This window comes from Gavialis gangeticus, unplaced genomic scaffold (assembly GCF_001723915.1).
Source record: "Gavialis gangeticus isolate Ggan-Ray unplaced genomic scaffold, GavGan_comp1, whole genome shotgun sequence".
Classification (NCBI taxonomy): Eukaryota; Metazoa; Chordata; order Crocodylia; family Gavialidae; genus Gavialis; species Gavialis gangeticus.
The window spans coordinates 12,960,829-12,979,549 of NW_017729001.1; the positions used below are offsets into that span (position 1 = coordinate 12,960,829).

General features: G+C 48.6%; 1 protein-coding gene across 2 annotated transcripts in view; it reads left to right on the forward strand.

Moving 5' to 3' along the window:
• The window catches only part of BCR (BCR, RhoGEF and GTPase activating protein), a 160,852-nt gene that overhangs the window by 122,126 nt on the left and 20,005 nt on the right, over nucleotides 1-18,721 (forward strand). Inside the window, exons 9-17 of one of the 2 annotated variants that reach the window (XM_019506860.1) lie at nucleotides 5,685-5,806; nucleotides 6,676-6,844; nucleotides 8,248-8,367; nucleotides 9,165-9,240; nucleotides 9,916-10,020; nucleotides 11,826-11,900; nucleotides 12,886-12,983; nucleotides 13,724-13,855; nucleotides 15,328-15,418. In XM_019506860.1, the coding sequence (XP_019362405.1) occupies nucleotides 5,685-5,806; nucleotides 6,676-6,844; nucleotides 8,248-8,367; nucleotides 9,165-9,240; nucleotides 9,916-10,020; nucleotides 11,826-11,900; nucleotides 12,886-12,983; nucleotides 13,724-13,855; nucleotides 15,328-15,372 (942 nt within the window). In that variant the 3' untranslated portion in view covers nucleotides 15,373-15,418. Of the gene's footprint in view, nucleotides 1-5,684; nucleotides 5,807-6,675; nucleotides 6,845-8,247; nucleotides 8,368-9,164; nucleotides 9,241-9,915; nucleotides 10,021-11,825; nucleotides 11,901-12,885; nucleotides 12,984-13,723; nucleotides 13,856-15,327; nucleotides 15,419-18,721 lie in introns of those variants that run through there. The other variant, XM_019506859.1, reaches the window with a different exon arrangement.

An 18,721-nucleotide genomic window follows, 5' to 3' on the forward strand; every position in this document is an offset into this window, starting at 1 on the left:
CAAGTTGCACATCCCAGCCCTCCTCAGACAACCTGGCATCCTGCAGCACTATCTGGAGTGAAAGGGTACCTATACACGTGCAGTGAGGCTGCTCTGACCTGCTGTAATTACAGTGCATCAGAGCAGACTTGATTAATTGAGTCTGCTGGAGTGTGGTAATTACTGCGCTCCAGCAGACTCCAGCATCATATGTATCAGCATCCCCATGCTGAAAAATGGTGACAGGGCGCTTTAACTAAAGCCTGTTTGAGCTTTTGTTAAAGTGCATCCACCGCCATTTTTTGGCACAGGGATGCTGATACATATGACACTCTGGGCACTTTGATTAATGAGCCACTATAATAAAAATGCCTCACCCCTTCCACTCCAAGCATGTATATAAACGTCCAAAGGGCACATGACAGCAGGCATCTTGCGCCATCAGAGAGGGATCAAGAGGTTTCCAGGCCCAGGCAAGGGAGAGGTGTCATGTCTATCATGTCTGTTAGGCTGGCTGGTCTCTGCCAGGAGGCTCCCTCGGTCTCTCACACCTTTGCAGCCAGGGGAAATCTGTTTGGGTAGGGAGCCAATAACTGGTCCCCAGAGCAGTGGGTTCTCTCTGTGGAGCTCCTCACAGAAATCTGCTTCCTCTGTTCCCAACCTGCTTAGGAGAGACCTCTGTGACTGAGACCAGGTGTCTGGCAGGGCATGTGGGATCAGGCAGTAGGAAGGCCTTCAGTGCTTACTGAGTGGGGAGGAATGAAGGCCATGCTGACTCACTCCTGGAGGCTGGGGAGAGGTGGGTTGTAAGCTGGTTGGGAAATCCTTTAATTGTTTCCCTTTGACCTGCTGAACCCTTCCAACAAGATAAGTCATCACAGCAGAGAACATGACCCTAATAGCTCCCTACTAGAAATTCTCCCCCACTGTCCAGTCAGGGCTAAGCAGCCTGGGGCACACCTACTGTACCCAGCTCTAAAGAATGCTTTTTCTGTCCCAGGGGATGCTGGCAGTTAAATCCTTCCCCTGGATCAAGCTCAGTGCTCTCCTTTGGGGAGAGAGATGGCAAGCTGTTCCACAGATCCCCTCTGCAGTCTCCCTGCTTCATGCAAGGCAGATGAGGCCTTGCAAGGTGATGTCTCCAGGAGCTGCCCGTGCCAGGAGATCTTCCAAACAGATGCACGTGCTAGGGCTTTTTAAAGAGAAGCGCCCCCTCAGTGGTGCTCAGTGGGTGTGTCTACATGTGATGATTAATGCCCTTTGGACTAATTCTACTGTGCATTAGCACAATGGTAAAAACCGTGCCAGTGCACTAATGCGTGGTAGATTAGCCCAGTGGGCATTAAGCATCACACAAAAAGCATTCATCTGCACTAATGCAAAGTAGTGCCAGTTACAGCACATTAAATTAATACCTGTTATTACAGGTATTAAACTTAATGCACCATAATTATGGCACATTAATGAATGTGTAGACATGCATAGTGTTTCTCTTTGAGGTGCTGACTGGAATACATCCCCTCTGCCTCTACCATGACTTCCTATGCTTGACTAAAATACATCCTTGGCCAGGCCTCCCAAGGGGTCCCTTTCTGGATGAGAATGCCGTGTCTTGTGGATCTGGGTGACTCCTCTGAATGCTGATTAAAATAACGACCTGAGCAGATGAGCATTGCCTCAGATAAGCATAAGCTATACAGGTGATTTTTGCTGCTGAGATTACTGTGAACAGGGTAACGGCTGCTCTGACTGGGGCCTGGGGGAAGGTGGGGGAATGACTACAGATGGGCTTGTGACCCTAATGCCACATGACAGTGTTTATACTAGCATGTCAGTCTCACTTAGTTACTGCCTTTGCTCTGTCACCCCCTTCCTCATGCTCTTCTCTTGATGGGGGGGCCAGGTAGGTCCTATCATTGTTCCACTCGTGTTGCCAGGTTCTGCCTTGAGCCCTGGTCCAGGTATTTGTTGCTTGCAGAGATGATGTTCCTTCCTCTGAGAGTCTTGTACCCTTGCAATTGGATCATTGGCAGAACCAGGCAAGACTGACTACCCTGGCTGTAGCAGAACAAGTGAATTGTCAAACCGTTCACATGGGCTTGTGCCCTCCTTCCCCTGTGTCAAGGAATCAAAGCATCAGACCATTGGCAGACACCCTTAGCCTGGCAGAGAATGCACTTCAGAAGGAGGCGCTCGGCCAGCAGCATGGCACTAGAAGTCTATGGCCCCATAAGAGGCCCTGCCTTGAAGGAGTAGCTGTTTGGATGAGAGCTGCTTTGGAGCCAGCCCTTTGTTTTCAGATGGGAGTGTAGACAAATGGTTTCCCTTCAGCAGGGCAGAAGCTGTAAGTAATGGGCCTGATCCTGTTCCCAGTGGCTCTGTGAAAGAACTTCCTTCTTAGCTACTGAGCAAACAGCCAGCACCTTGTTGGGTTGATGACTTTGTCGTGAGTCTCCATGGTTCTTACGTGCCTAACTCTGCCAGAAGGAGCCTTTCGGCTGCCTCCCCCAGGACAGGATGATGCCATTTGCCCTTCGGAGTGGGGAAAGAGCAAGCAGTCAGTACTGTGCGTTGCACCCCAGGACAGCAGCTGTGTAACGAGAGTGATCCAAGCATGAGAACATATTTACACCTAAGGATGGTGAGTGAGTGGCTGGCAACAAAGAGCTGTTTGCTCTTTGCACCCCAAAGGAGCTGAGCTGATTTGCATCATAATTGGTACTCTTCAGATCTAAGTTAGAGGTCTGGATTGCTGAAAACTTCCTCCTTCTCAGCTTCCTTTACCCTTCTCAAATCAAATCTTTCCCAGCTGTGGGAAGTGGGTTTTTTACCATTGACTAGATGCATCCTTTGTTTATAGCTGAGCACTTCTAGTTCCCTGTCAGGGCCGGAGGTCACTAGTCCTTGGGGACGTGACAGGAAGAAAAGGAGTAGACATGAACAGTAGAGACATCAATGCAGGCAAGTGTTCTGCATTCTCCATGGGTTTGGAGAGGAGAAGCCAAAAGACTTGTTCCCACCTAAAATCAAACTGGCATAGGCCTTTCTGAGCCTGAGTCACTGTTGGACAGCATAGTCCTCAGCATCCTGCCCTGAGAGAGTGCAGTTGGCTAGCAGGGGGCAGGTTCACCAGGGAAGGGTGGGGCATTCCTGGCTAGTGACTGTAGCATGGGTAGCATGGCTGTCAGGTCTGGGATTGGCAGGTGACCTTGGACTGATGCTAATTCCTGCTCCCCAGAACTCAGCAGTGGTTGTAGTGCCACTGTGGTGTTGGGAGGGTGCATCATCTTTGTCTGTACTGAAGGTTTCCTGATGCTCAAAGCATGAAGGTGGGGATGAGGTGCTGCTTAAGATGCTTCGAGCTCTTGTATTCCTCACTGTGTCTGCTCCTGGGTGCCATATCATAGCATATAGAGAGGCAGGTGTGGAGGATCCAGGCAAAGACCCCTGTGCTGGGCAACGAGAGTGTTGTGGGCATGTTGAACTTTGCAGTGAGCTAACACTTTGGCCCATCCCCTGGGAAACTGTAGCATAAACTCTAAGTTGGCACCAAGTAACTATCTAGATGTCACAGCCCCTTCCAGACTCCATTTTTTCCCAGTCAGAAGCATCACAAAGCTGACTACTGCTGCCTTCTGAAAATTGGCAGATTCTGCATGTAAGAGTCCTGGTACTGGGTATCAGAGATGGGGGGGGAAATGAGGTAGAGCCCTGGGTGTGGGATTGGAGGCTTGTTGTGGGTAAAGCTAGAATAAAGCTGTCATGTCATAATATCATGCCATAATATATGAGCAAAGCACCCAGTTTCTTCAGTATCTAGGTGGAAGTGGGCACCCGTGTGGCAGGCTGGGATGAATGTGTGTTGGCAGAGCTGCGTGGGGAAGCTAGCAGGACATGCACCTGCTCAGTGCCTGGGTCTGGGTAGCTAGAAGCGTTTCTCTTTTGTGAGCATCAAGCTTATCCCCAAATTGAAACCCCCCAAACTCTGTTTTGAAAGTAACAAGATTTCACCTTTCCCAGCCTCACCCTCAGGCTGTCTTGGGAAGGTCTGAGTAGAGACTGGGCTGGGAACCTTTTCAGGCTTGTTGATAAGAACATGTGCTGTCTGGCTTGGTTTGAATAATACTCCAGTATTTACTTTAACAAAGCAGAGACCTGGGGGATGCTATCACTCCCTGATGTGAACCAGTGGGCTCCTATACAGTGCATCAGAGCAGACAGAAATCCAGCACGTCGGAACAGACTCGATTTAATTAACTCGAATTAATGGAGTGTGGAAATTAACGCGCTCCATCAGACTCTAGTGTCTTGTGTATCGGTGTCCCTGCACTGAAAAATGGCAGCGAGGCGCTTTGAACTATAGCTCATCGAACAAGCATTAGTTTAAAGCACCCCACCACCATTTTTTCACTGCAGGTACACTGATACATGTGACAGTTGAGCACTTTTAATTAGCATGGCTTGCTAATTAAAGCGTCCCCCCATGCCTCCCAGAGCACATGTAAAAATGCCCAATTAGCCTGAGAAACTCCCTGAGACCCTGGAAACTAGGAGCCTCACTTCTGAAAGGAGCAGGGTGGTGCCACTCCATCCTGTCACTATAGCTGTCTCTCATGTCTTGTGCTTTGGAGGAATTTTATAGGGAATATAAAAAGGCTTTAAACAGATGCAAGGGAAAAACATATCCAGATGGTTCTGTTTAAACACAGGCTGATTTGGGAACACTGGTGAATTTGCCAGATATACCTTGTGTGAGTGGGTCATGGTCCCTCAGCAGCGCTTGTGGTAGTAGGGAAGCAGCAGGACTCTTTGCACTGTTTAGAAGGTTGGAGGTTTAGCCTGGTATGTGTTTAGGGGCAGGTGAGGAAGGGATATGTGGGTTCCCCTTTACTCCGCACAGCATAGCTTGATCTTGGCCTGGACTGGGTAGTAGCCTATGGGGGCAGCAGCAATAACTTAATGGAGAGGTGGTGTCTGCTGCCCTCTCCTGATGAATGGTGGAGTAACAGAAATTATAGAGGCTGGCAAGCCCTATGTGTATGTGCACCAGTGGCCTGGCAGCGACTTGCCAGCTGAAAGATTGTATTGAATGTTTCCAGGGAGGTTTCCTGTGGTCAGAGATCAGGCAGGTGAGGTTTCACCCCCAAAGGAAAATTCATAAGTTCGGGAGTGGCTGGAAAGGGGAGCCTTGCATGGAGGTTCTGGCTGAGCCTTCCAGAGTTGGCAGCAGGTTGTAGGCAACTGAGAGTCTGTAGCTCTCTTCTCCTTGCTCCAAACTGCCTGGCATCTCCCTGACTGGGGGGTAGAGATTTGATCCTGGTTAAAAGCTGACACTTGGCCACTTTCTCAGACTGTGCACTGCATGTCAGCAAACAAGTTACTCGATGGATGGGAATAGTCCCAGTGAGGATGGTTCTAGCTCAGTCACAGGTCACAGTGTGTTTGTGCAAAGCACATTTTATAGTTGTTGGGGTCTGAGGAATCCAGAGAGCCCCCTTCGCCTCAGATTATAATGCCCCCATTAAGAGTGTGGATGGGGGAAAGAAGTAGGCAAGCAGGCTAATCAATTAAATGCCTAAAGCAATGGACCCCAGGTCCTGGAGGCAGAGCACTGGGATGGGCAGCGATTGTCTTGCGGGGAGTGACATGTGATGGCTTGGGGCCCCTTGCTGCCCTAACTAGCACCATCTCTTCCTTATCCACAGCACCGGCAGCTCCTGAAGGACAGTTTCATGGTGGAGCTGGTTGAGGGAGCTCGGAAGCTGCGCCACGTCTTTCTTTTCACTGACCTGTTCCTGTGTGCCAAGCTCAAGAAGCAGATTGGAGGGTGAGATGTCCCATGCTGGGCCCTGTGCTTGGCACCCTACAGTCAGCCAAGTGCTGGGCAGGACAGAAACCTGGTCCAGCGAGAGCAAGCTGGGTTTGTGTGAACAAACTGAACAAGGATGCCACATGTACAAGGAGCAGCCAGATAGTGCCTGCAGCAGCATAAAGCTACCCTCCAAGACAGGCCCTGTCACATGAGGAGTTGAACACTCTGCAGCCTGCTAACAAGTGGGCTTGTTGACCTTGGAGTGTGGGCCAAATGCCATTAGGCTCCTTTAATTTTTTCTCTCATAATACCCCTTGCCATAGTACTTCACTTTTAGTTGCATGATGCCCTTACATAGTGGTGGCCTCTATCTCCCTTTTGGTGGCTAGACCACATAGTCCTTTCTGAGTCTGCCTCAGCCTTTGAGCCAGCAGGGTTGGGTTTTCTGCCCTGCTCAGTAGAGGCTTACAGTTTCATTGATCCAGAGATCCTGGGTTCATTTCCCTCAAGCCAATGCGTCACCCAGTGGTATAGCATTGTATCATCAGCTGTCACATAGAAAGCTGCCAGTTCTGCCTCTGAGGAGGGGTTGTTTAAAGAGATCTCAGTGTTCAGAAAAAAACATCGCTATCCTCCAGGACCAGAGGCAGCAGGCTTGCAGTATTGGAGGGCACCATGCTGATCATTGCATTGAAATGGGAATGGCTCTTTCCAAGCTCTGTTACTGAGGAGCAGCCCCAGCTACACTGTGCTTCCATGGTAGGGATCAGAATGAGCTACAGCTGTTGACACCACCCTATGACCTGCAGAGCTGAACTAAGGGGAACAAGCCAGGATCTGAGGGAGCATAAATGTCTTAAAGTTGTGTCCCCTCTCCCTTCCAGGAAAAGCCAGCAGTATGATTGTAAATGGTACATTCCGCTCACAGACCTCAGCTTCCAGACAGTGGATGAGGCCGAGGCTGTGCCTAACATCCCGCTCGTGCCTGACGAGGAGCTGGACGCCATGAAGATCAAGATATCCCAGATCAAGAATGACATCCAGCGGGAAAAGGTACTGGTGAGCAGCAGAACTTTTTCTCCAGCACAGAGCATGTACTGCATCTCAAGTGGGAGACAGGGCAGTGCCCTGGGGTGAATGAGTGTGGTTGCCCAGTAGTCCTGCTAAGCCATGCTACTTGGATGAGGCCCCCAGGACAACTAAAGTACTAGTTACATGTGTACCTGATATGCGGTCGGCTGTTATGAGGCCAAACTCAGGGTTTATATGCTGAACCCTGAGTGCTGGTGTCCTGTAAGCACATAGGAATGACAAAGGTTCAGTATCTCCACACAGCAGCTGTAGGTTAACTCTTTGCCTCTCATCTCCATGTCCTGTGCTGGTGTTAGATTTTGGCTATGCTCTAGCTGGAAGCATGAACTGAGAGGAGCATTGTGTGGTTCTTACGGTTTTGGTTGTAAACAGAGAAGAATTTTTGCTACATCCATACCAGCTTTTAAGGTGTACTTGGGACCTAGCTGATCCCAGAGCAGGAGGAGGTGTCCAGAGAAATTAACTGAATGTTTTAGCTGCCCACAGTCCACTATGGGCCTCTGTGTTTCTAAACTTTGGCCTTTCCTCACTTGCTAGGTCTGGATTTTCTCAAAGATGGTAGAATCCAAGTCAGCCTATTGTGAGAACAGCCAAGATGCAACTGCTGAGACCCTGCCCAGTGACCAGCAAAGTGCACGGACCTTCACTTGCACCTTTTGCCCCTAGTTACAAAGGGGATTTCAACCCCATGGTCCCTGCTAGCTCTCTGAGGGTTACCTAGGAAGAATGGTGTGCTATGAAATCACCTGTGGGGAAAAGTATTTTTGCTAACTCAACTGCTAAGTCACAGTTTACAGGTGTCTCGAGATGCAAGAGGGTCAAACAATGCCATAGCTGAATTCTAGGATCTAGGGTTTGTCCAAGGAAAAACTTGGTGGTGGGTGACTGCAGAAAACAGGTTCACAGGGATGGGGAAAGGACCACAGGCTGCTGTCTCTACATAGAATGCTGGCTCCGGGATGCTGTTTTATCTGTGTGCTCCCTAAGTAAAGATGCTCTTGAAAGTACACTTTGTGCTGTGCTGTGGCAGCTGCAGCCACTCTGGACTGGAGCATACATTGTTCTGCCTGGGTTGGTGAATGGCTTCCCCTGCAGAGTGCCTTGGTCTGCAAGGGCTGTTCACATTATCTGCAAGTGGGACTCGGGGCTAGAGCATGAAGTACATTTATTGCCTGAACTTATAATTCCCACTTCCCTGAGTGGGGTGGGGCCCTACCTGCCCTGCTGGCAGGCCCTCTGTTGCCTGGGATAAGGCTGTGCCCCCTCAGAGGGCAGGGGCAAATCCATCTAAAAGCTGAGCCTAGTCTTATTCTCTGTGTTGGTGCTGGAGCGTGACCTTCATGTTGTCTCTTTCTTTTCTCCAGAAGGCGAATAAGGGCAGCAAAGTCATTGAGAGGTTGAAAAAGAAGCTCTCTGAGCAGGAGTCTCTGCTGCTGCTGATGTCCCCCAACATGGCTTTCCGGGTGCACAACCGCAATGGCAAGGTAAGTAGCTCCATGCACTTTGCCCAGGCCTCATGTACAGGGTGGTGGATGTGGTGTAAGCAGGCTTGTAACTTCCTCTTTGTGATGCTGTTCTCTGTACAAAGAAATTAAATCGGCTTGAGTGTTGTCCTGCACACTAATGGCTGGCAGCAGGCACAGAGGAGCAGCCTGGGGACACCAGCTAAGTTGGACAGTCTGCGTTGCACAAACATAATCAGAACCCCGTGCCTCATCCCCTCCCCTGACAGAGCGGAAGTGCCTGTGTTCCTTCACCTGGGGCTCCCCTTGTTTCAGTTCCATTACAGCCACCTGCTTTGGCACTACTGCTGTTAAACAATCATGGAGAGTCTCCTGTAGCAAATGGGAGAGGCCTGTGTTGCTGTTGGTGGGTGACATTGCATCCACATGCACTTGTCGTTGGATCATTACAAGAGCCAGCTTGCTGATGTTTGGACCATAGGCATCTTTGATGTCTGTCCTCCTAGACCAGTGTCAGCCCACCCCTGCACTGGAGCACAGCCAGGAGGTGTTGCGGGGAGCACCCAGCTATTACAGCAGCCCAAGTCTCACCTGCCATTTGCAGGGCAGTGCTTTGTGATAGCTTGGACTGAAGTACCCCTGACTGGTTGTGGTGTTACACAGTGGAGGGAGAGGACAATGCTGTGATTTCAGTGGATACTAACAGATCAATGATGTGAGGAGCACCAGTGAGATGTGACTTTGCCTGGTGGGTGGTGGACCTGCTCTGGGCAAGTCAACCTGATGTGCTCCCCATTTCCCTGACACTCTCTCCACAGAGTTACACGTTCCTCATCTCATCAGACTATGAACGTGCTGAGTGGAGAGAAAACATCCGGGAACAGCAGAAGAAATGTAAGTGTCCCTCTGCCAGCTGGAGCCCCTGTCTCAAGGAGTCACAGAGACTGTCTGGCTGAGTAGCTGCAGCATTTGTGCTCTTCCTGTGCTGGGGGAAGGATAAGGGTTGTCCATGGCTATCTGAATCCCAGGGAGTTAGGTGAGGCTGGCTTCCTATCCCAGAGGACCTGCGAGGCCAGCATGGCTGCTTCCTGTCCTTCTGCCCTTTTACTACAGCTGTGATGAGTGGAAGATGGGTTTGATTGCAGTTCCCAGATCTGACTCTTTGGGAGTTGGGGGCCAAGGAGATCTCTCAGCAGTGGAGTCACCTCTGGCATCAGCCAGCCAGAGCTGGAGTTGTATGCTTTTTGGAGCACAGTAAAAGGCCCATTCCTTCCCTCTGTCTCTGACCTGAAGAGGAGCGACTCATTTTTTTGGAATGGGGTTGGTTATGGTTGCAAGGAGGAGTGTCTCTGGTTTCTTTTGTGGTGCCCAGAGACTTTAATCCTCTGAACATTAAATCAGTGAGGTACTGCAGATGTGCAGCAGGCTTCTAGAGGTATTGATAGGAAGTCAGGGCTTCATCTATGGTTCCCTTTAGGTACATGCATGTTCTGTTGTATTGTCACCAGGCAGTGCCTGAGAAGCCATTTCCTGTGCTGATGCCATTGCCTCTCTGAATTTCCTTGGCAGGCTTTAAAAGCTTCTCGCTCACATCAGTGGAGCTCCAGATGTTGACCAACTCATGTGTCAAGCTTCAGACTGTCCACAACATTCCCCTTACCATCAATAAAGAAGGTGAGTGGTTGTCAACAGCTGCTGTTAAAAACAACAAGGTCCTGCCTGCCCTCTTATATTTCCCTTATCCTCTTCCAGTTTTTTCCTTCAATAAAAGGCTTTGAGTGAGCCACAAGAGACTGGTGGCCCCAGCAGAGCGATGGCTGGAGCCCATGTGTACCCAGCTTGTATGGTGTAGTTTGAGTGGATAAGAGGTAGCAGAAAGGAAAGGAGCAGGGCTGGGAGGGTGTGGTCCAAGGTCCGACCATTACTGATTTCTGCAGTATAAATAAAGGCTGAAAAACGCATGCACTTCTTGTTTTGCCCCCATGTGCATGCAGAACCTCTGCCTGTTTTCACACTATCCTCCATATCTTCCACTGGCTCTGGTTAAATTTTCTTTTTATTTTGATAATTCTTTCATTTTTCCCATTACTCTTATGCACTCAGTCCTCTTCCCTTTTCCTCCTTACATCATTCATCCCCTGGCCAGATCAGCCACACTTCTCCTTTCTATAGCAGCAGTTCTGGTTTTCTAGACTGCGATCTTGCTTTGGGGCTCTAAACCTAACTTCCAGTCTAATTCAATGTCTGTGTAAGTGCCCATTTGAGGTTGCAACCCTGAATTTGGGAACTGTCCTAGGACCAGCCTACTGCTTTCCTAGCAGAAGATGTAGCCATGAGAGTTGCTCCTGTGTGTGTGTTTTGTTTTGTTTTTTTTTTAAACTGGCAATTTTAAGATGATCAATTTGGATCTGAGAAAAAGGTGTAAGCTCTGGTGTCCTCCCTGCAGAGAAGGTAGGCCAGGGGATTTCCAAATGACAGGGTAAGGGAGGTACAGTCTGTTCTGCTTTGCTCTCTCTCTGCTTGTTGGCTGGAGGCATTAACAGGAAATTGCTTTTATGCTGATTGAAATGTTTGGCCTGTGCACCTGACTGGAATTTCTATTGCAATAACTGGCATTGCTGCTGCCTGAGTGGTAAAAATATCAACTGAAACCAATCTCTGGGGGGCCAGTCGCATGCTTGGAAGCCCCTGCGCTGGTTGCTGTAAGAAGATTGCGGAGAAACCTGTGCAGCATTAGGTTTGTAAATTTGAGGCCAGATGTAATTTGTGCAAAGTGCCTCTGTGCACAGTCAGTGGTTCCTCACAATGCCTGACTGAAGCTACAAGGGGTGCCAACAACTCAGGAATCACCCTCCTGTCTGAGACGTTTTACCCAGGGTTGTTGAGAGTAACAGTTAAGCTCAGCATTGCTGAAAGGTTACAGACATAAGAGAAATCTAAAGAGACCAACCTCACTCCCAGCCTTGCCACTGTCGTGGTGTGACTCTGGGCAACCCCTTTATTGCCTAGGGCCTGTCTCCCTTCCAGCCCTTGTCTGATTTTTGCCTTTTTATATCTTGAGCACCAGGGAACAAGGACCATCTCATACTCTGGAAGTACTGGACACAAGCAGACCCTGTTCTCAGGGTAGAAGCCTACAGTGGTCCATTAGGGTTTGGTTCCATTTGTGAGTTTGGTAGTTCTCTGTATATGGTGTTCCCTGTAGTCAGTCAATTTCCTGCTTTTCACACAGCAACATGGGAAAGAAAAACATACTTAAACATGGTAAAGTATGATTGTACAACTGTCCAATTTGTCAGGAGTGCCCTGGGGCAGAAGCAGTGCATGACATGAATTATAACTCCTTATTAAAACATTGCCTCACTCTCCCCTGCCTGGGACCCATTTATAGATGCTTTGCCATGCACCCATAAATCTCAGTGATGAAAGTCTCATTTCCAGGCCTTCCTTTAAGCTGTAACCAAACTCTTTTTGCACAGATGATGAATCCCCCGGGCTCTATGGATTCCTGAACGTGATCGTCCATTCTGCCACAGGATTCAAACAGAGTTCGAGTGAGTTGCAGATAGGTGATATACTTGGGGAGGTGCAGAGGGAGTTGGCTAGTAGAGCTGTATTGTATGGTGTATTTTGGGTATCGAGGTGGCAGGACCAGGATTAAGCTGGGATTGCAGTGCCTGAGAGACTGGTGAGTAGGAAAGGAGTTGGGGCATCTGCAAATCTGGCAGGATACTGAGCAGCTTTTTGTGCTGTTAAGGCACTCAAATAGCTGGGGCTCAAGAACTAATCATTTTGCTGTTAAGATGCTACTGTATTTCCTGCCTGCTTAGCTCCCTTATTGTTCATTTTCCAAGCCTGTTTAACACTGCAGTGAAAGTGTCAGGCAGAATCTTTAAGATCATAGTAACAGTAGTCAGGAGATTGTAATAAACACAAGATTGAGGTTTTGCTGAAGGACTGGGCAAAGCTGAGCAGAGTGAGGAGAGAGACCCTTTCTCAGCAGCTAAAGTAACTTAAGAAGAATACAGTCCAGTTTCCAGTGAAGTCAGCAGGGGAGTTTCCCAGGGATTTTAATGAGAGTTAGAAGAGACCATACCTTGCAGGGCAGGTACCTTTCTCTCTGAGTAACTGTCTCTCACCCCGCCCCCCCCTGGGATTTATTCCTGTACGTGGAGGACCTTTTCTGACACAAGACATGAAGCTTCTACCAGTTAAGGATAAATTGAAGACTCTCTGGCATCAGTGAATGACAACCACTTGGAGTATGTGTGAAGGGTCTGAAGAGGTTTTTACTGTCATCCTTACACCTTACCCCAGGAGCCACTCCTCAGTGGGGATGCTCCCAACAGTGAAATGTGGTGTTTGGGTTAGCTGACCCATGTAGCCCATTCACACCTGGGTTTGCAATGAGTTAGTTATGCCAGGGCTAGGAGCATCAGCAGACAGAGGCCTTTAGGTAAAGAAACACATAAGAGCCAGTTTGGATAGCAAGAGATTCTGGTACTTGTAACAAATGTTTTGTTTCTTTCTTCCCTCCAGATCTGTACTGCACATTAGAGGTGGATTCCTTCGGGTATTTTGTGAACAAAGCTAAGACCCGTGTTTACAGGGACACCACAGAGCCCAATTGGAACGAGGTGGGTTGGGGTGTTCGTGGTATGAATTGTCTGATGTGTGGGACCTTGGTTATTCCCCTGAGGGCAGAACATTTAGAAATGAAGAGGCTGTTCAGTGTATAATCTGTGCTGCGCAGTCTGGACTCTTAGTATGCACAGCGCATCTGAGAGCGCATTTTGTGCAAGCTTCCTGTCATTTCCTCTTGGCTCTTTGCATTTGTGGGTGATTTATCTTGCAGCATCACTGATGAAGAGAGTCTGTAAGCCACAGAGGGATATTGCATTGTCAGGCAGATGATTACATGGATGATAATTGAGTAGATATAAGGTATTAAAAAAAAACAAACAAAAAAACAAGTGTCATCTGTAGAAATGTATTGAATAAGAAGTGTTTTGGAAGGAAAGGGAGGGATAGTTATTAAACCCTCAGCTTTAGGCACCCTGGATCTTTGTAGCAGGTTTGTTTTAAATGCATTGGAACATAATTAAATGCCAGAAATATGGGACCATCAATTTCTCTCAATGAGTAGACTATGAACAAGGGTACCAGACATTCTCTTCAGGCAATATTCAAAGTACCCCCTACATGTATTGACCACAGTCCTGTTCAGCCCCTCTGAAGACTGACTCCATTGGGCAAGATAGGTTTTATCTCTCGTCCCATCAGGCAGGTTTTGATGATGCTGAATAAAGCATCACAGTGCCTGTATTGTGTCCTTGTTAACTTATTGCTATTCTTCTGCTTCCTGGATGTGCTAAAGGAGTTTGAAATTGAGCTGGAGGGCTCGCAGACCCTGCGGATTCTGTGCTATGAAAAATGCTATAACAAGACCAAGCTCACCAAAGAGGATGGAGAGACCACTGACAGGATCATGGGGAAAGGCCAGATCCAGGTGAGTAAACTGACCCATTCCCAGACTCCTTGCTGTGATCGGGAAGCAGAGACCTGTTTCCATACATTCCAGTGGTGTCTGCTTCAAGAAATATTCCAAACGTTGGTTGCAGGTTGGGGATTCTCTTTGTTCAAGACATGTCTGGGAAGTTAAATATGATATGGCTTTTCCCATGTTCTCCTGACCCCTTCCAGTCTTGGATTGGAGGGGCATTCTGAAGGGGAAGGGACACAATGCTTGTAAGAATCAGGGCTTCATCCTCTGTCATGTCTCCTTTTACTAAGTTGCCTTTTCAGGGTCAGGGTAACAACTCAATCAATGAGCCCCAGTTAGATTCCATGTACCATGGCAAGGCTGCAGGAGGAAAGAGGAGGTGAAAGAAATGACTGCATGAGTGGGCTGTCTTTGAGTTTTCTAGGGCAAACACTAGCAGCCCTTAATTATGAGCTAGGTTTGTAGTGATGTGTTAATAGAACCAATAGCAGACTTGCCTGTTCCTCCACCAGCCATGTCCAGAGTGGAGTGTCTGCGACCACAAGTTTTGAGAGAGAGAAATAACCTGTTTTGAGCTCTTACTCACTGAGAAGCAACTGGTGACATTTCTGTAATCCTAGGAGAACATCAGAGCAGGATGGAGCTGTGATGGGATGGTAGCAAAGGGGGAGACACTCCCAGGGTGTTTCTGAGAAATGGGAAGCTGAAGCTCTGGATAGTGGATCCTGGGAACTTGGGCAGGTGCCCCACTTGTTCCAGGCCGGTGGGCACAGACTATTGTATGGTTCCCTCTCCATCCAGATCTGTTTCATTTCTTAAGCCCCAGCAATCTGTGCCACAGCAGTTGTCCTGAGTATAGTAGTTGTTTTGAGTTCAACTGTAAGCTGTGTTTGGGAAGGACCTTGCATGTGCATGTCCTGTAAAGCATCCTGCATGTTTATGGCACTTTGTGAAATAATTAACAATTCTCTTCTCCCATTTCTGTCGTGTTCCTCACCTCTCCCTTGATAAGCTGTCCTCTGTAGCTGAGTGGTGCCTATGCAGACCTTATTCTCCTGTGAGATTTCCACAGGGGCTTTGAATGATTAAGGCCTACAGGACCAGTTCCAACCTCTGGTTCTGGCAAAGCTGAGTGTGCATCTGAACAGCATGAGGCCTGCTCTTTCCCTTTCCTCTGCTGTGCCACCATCCAGGAACACTTTGCCACCAAATCTCTGGGAAATGTTTGAAAGAAAGCAAATATTTGGGTATTTAAATCAGTAAATGCTAGTACAGTGCAGGATCTCTTGTGCACCTCACTCAGGCCAACAGTAGACTGGCTGTATCTGCCTTTGGGGCTGTACTGACTGAAGCTCTCGTTCATGAAGCTTAGTGTTAACACAGGAATAAAACTTTAGTTGGAAACTCTTTGATGTCTCTCTCTCTCTCCTCTTCTGAGAGGATCCCAAGATTGCCATATCCATGATTTTTTTCCTAAGGTTTCAGGTGGAGATGGTAAAAATAATTTCATGGAAGATTCTTGACAATGAGATGCTGTTTGGCCAAAATAGCATTATCAAAGACTTGGCATACTGTTTCATTAAAAAATTCTACTTTTTTAAAAGGTCTAATCCTTTTTTTTGGTTGGGGGAGGAGATGGAAAGGGAGATATTTTTGGTTGAGCTTTTCTGTCCCCAAACTTTAAAAAAAAAAAAAAAAAAAAAAAAGGCTTTTCATTTTTTGAAGAGAACCTGATCACTTTTAAATAAAAATTATTTTTGGACAGTTTTAAAATCTGCATTTTGTAGTAGCAAGAGAAATAAGTCCCCTCCTACTTTTGGATCTTTTTTTCTGATTTCTTTTTTATTATTATTTTCTCCATTGGGTGCGTCCACACATGCAAGCATGTGCACTTGCAGCAGCTCAGATAGAAGCGGTGTAAGTTTGAGCTGGGGCTTTTTGCCTCAGCACACGTGCCTAGGCATGCACTTTGGTGTGGGGCAAATTGTGCCACTTAGGGCAAAATAACCCTGCCTGGCTCCTCCTAGATCTGCAGCCAGGGGGAGCTAGAGCCCGGGGCCAGCACCTGTGTTGTCCCCAGCAGTATAAAAAGCTGTCCTTTCCTGGCCCCATCAGTACAAAAAGCTGCCCTGGCAAGTAGCTCAGGCCTACTTGTTCTCAGGAACTTCTGGGGCCCAGCCAATTGGTACCTGGGGATGCTACCCCTTGTGCCAGCTGGAATGCTAAAGCAGCCCTGAGAGTGCCCTGTACCCTTTACCCACTGCAGCAGTCTGGTAGTGGGGGCTGCTACCTAGCTGTGACTTGCTGTGCATCTGCGAGACCCAGATGGAGACTGCATAGCCAGTAGAGGCATCTGCCCCTTTGGGCCAGCTGCCAGCGGGCTGTGGCTGCAGAGTTGGTCTTTGTGTCATACTATTGCCATGTGTGCCCCTGCCCGGCCACCTGGGCAGCTATCTCCGGGAAGATGTTCTGGATGTGGTGGTCTGCTTTGAACTGTCAAAGCATGTCCTCCTGGCCCCAGTTAGCCAAGAGGTCAGCCACCTCCAGCTGGGTCCAAGGTGCCAGCTCTGAGCAGGCTCCTCTGCCTGGGTTCTGCCACTTGCCTCCCTAGCAGGAATTCTGGTGTTCCCTATTTGAAAACTGAAAAATTCCTGATTTTTAAAAAAAAAAAAATCCCGAAGTCAGTCTGTAAAATACCCTGAAATCCATGTTTCTCCACAATTAAAACAAAAGACCACTAGATGGAGAGAGTGAGAGACAGTGATCAGTTGGGCAATGTTTTATTGATATATCTACAGTGTTAAAGCAATTTGGAAGCCTTCTAGTGTCTCTATCATAATAATAAAATGAATTCTGAAGACTTTTTTAAAGGTTTTGCTGCTTGCCTTTGGTACCCCTTGTGCCAGCTGGACTGCTAAAGCAGCCCTGAGAGTGCCCTAAACCCTTTACCCACTGCAGCTTACCATAGAGCAGTTAGAGCTCCCTGTGACCCCTTCACTAATTGGGATGTGGAGACATCTGCCCCTGCAGCCACAGCTCCTGCCAGCAGTTCACATCCTGTCTGGCAGCTGGGCATGCAAGGTGTGTGCTGGGAGGATGAGGGGTGTGGGGGGATGTGGAGGGCCGTGAGATGTGTGGGTGGATTGTGGAGAGACTGTGCAGGGGGAGGGGGCTGCTCAGGAGGGGTGGATTCCTTGCCCCCCACAGGATGCAGCCCCCCTGCACACCTCATTGACTGCCCCTTACAGGGGTTACAACACCCCTCCACAGGGGCCACATGGCCCACCCCCGCTTGCGCTCTCATTCTCCTGGATTGCTGCCCCGTCTGGCCCCATCCCCTGCCGGCTCCTGCAGGCCCCCCCCCCCCCCCCCCAATGGCTTTCCCACCCATCCAATAGTGCCGGGATGGTGGGGCAGCGATCGGAGGTCGGGGGAAGAGAGCGGGGCCAGCAGGGGTTCCCCCATGGTCCTCTCTTCCATCCCCGCTGCCCCCTACTTAATGGCAGGCGCCCAGGTCCAGCTCCCTGCTGCTGACATACTGCCTGCCCTGCATGAGCAGGCAGTATGCTTCAGCACCAGGGCACGGGCCAACCACAGAAATGTTCTGGCTGGCTACCAGAGCATCTCTGTGGAGGACCCAGCCTCCGTTTGCCTCAGGACATGGTCCGGGACCATGCCCTGCCCTGCTTCTTTCCTATGTGGTTTTTTTTTACCCCTGGATAGCCAGGGGTCTAATTTTGCCCCCGTGCTGCCAATTTGCAGCACAGGGAACATTGTTTCCTTCCCACATGTGTCTTTTGCAGCATCTCAAAGAGCTTTGAAATGCTACAAGAGACACGTCCACACTCATCTGGACGCTCTCATTATGGGGAACTCCTTGATTTTCAAGAATTTCTGTCACGCAACTTATTTTAATGACCATTGTATAATTTTAAAGAGGAAATCCTAAAAATAACCAATGTGAAGGGATTTATGTTGACAAAATCTCTTGAGGCTTTGTGAGTCATGATACTGGAAAGAATCCAGAGGAGAGCCACATGAATGATTAGAGGTCCGGAAAACGGACCATATGAGGAGAGGCTGAAGGACATGGGACTGTTCAGCCTGGAAAAGAGAAGACTTGGGGGGACTTGGCAGCCTTTAAGTATATAAGGGGAGAACATCAGGGGTTAGGAGAACATCTGTTCGCCAAGGCACCCCAGGAGAAGACTAGGAATAATGGTCATAAACTGCTAGAATTTTGCTTCAGATTAGACATAAGGAAAAACTACTTTATGGTTTGTGCGTCAAGAGCCTGGAACAGACTCCCCCCAGAGGTGGTTGTCACCAAGTCAGCATCACCATGAGGGTAAAGGTCATCGGGCTCAGTGTTCTTATCTTTTTATGGACCCTCACCAGGTTAAAGGAGTGTTTTTTCTATTTCTGCTCAAGGAAGAATTCTCCTTTGCCTACCTCGCCCACCACGATTTAGATGAAATTATTGATAGGAGGAAATGACTAATGATGACAGTCACTGTTCCCCTCCAAGGGACAATTAACACCTCCCTGGCTAGGGTTGATCCAAAATATTTAGCAAATCGCTTCTTGGCCTCTTGTCAGCTTAAATCAAGTCTAGTATACAGGAGAGCTGTGTGAAGCTTCGGGTGTTGATTCGATTCAGAGGAGATTCGGCTCGATTTGGTGATCAAATCTCCAAATCGAAATCGAATCGGGACCAGTAAAAAGGTCCAAATTGATCTGAAGCTCTCTGAACCTTCACAAAAGATTTGGAGAACTTTCATGATTCGGACAGTCCCCACCCGCTGCAGCAGGGAGCTAGAGCCGGATTTGGAGCTGGTAAATAGGGAGCAGGGAGGGGACCATGGGGGGACC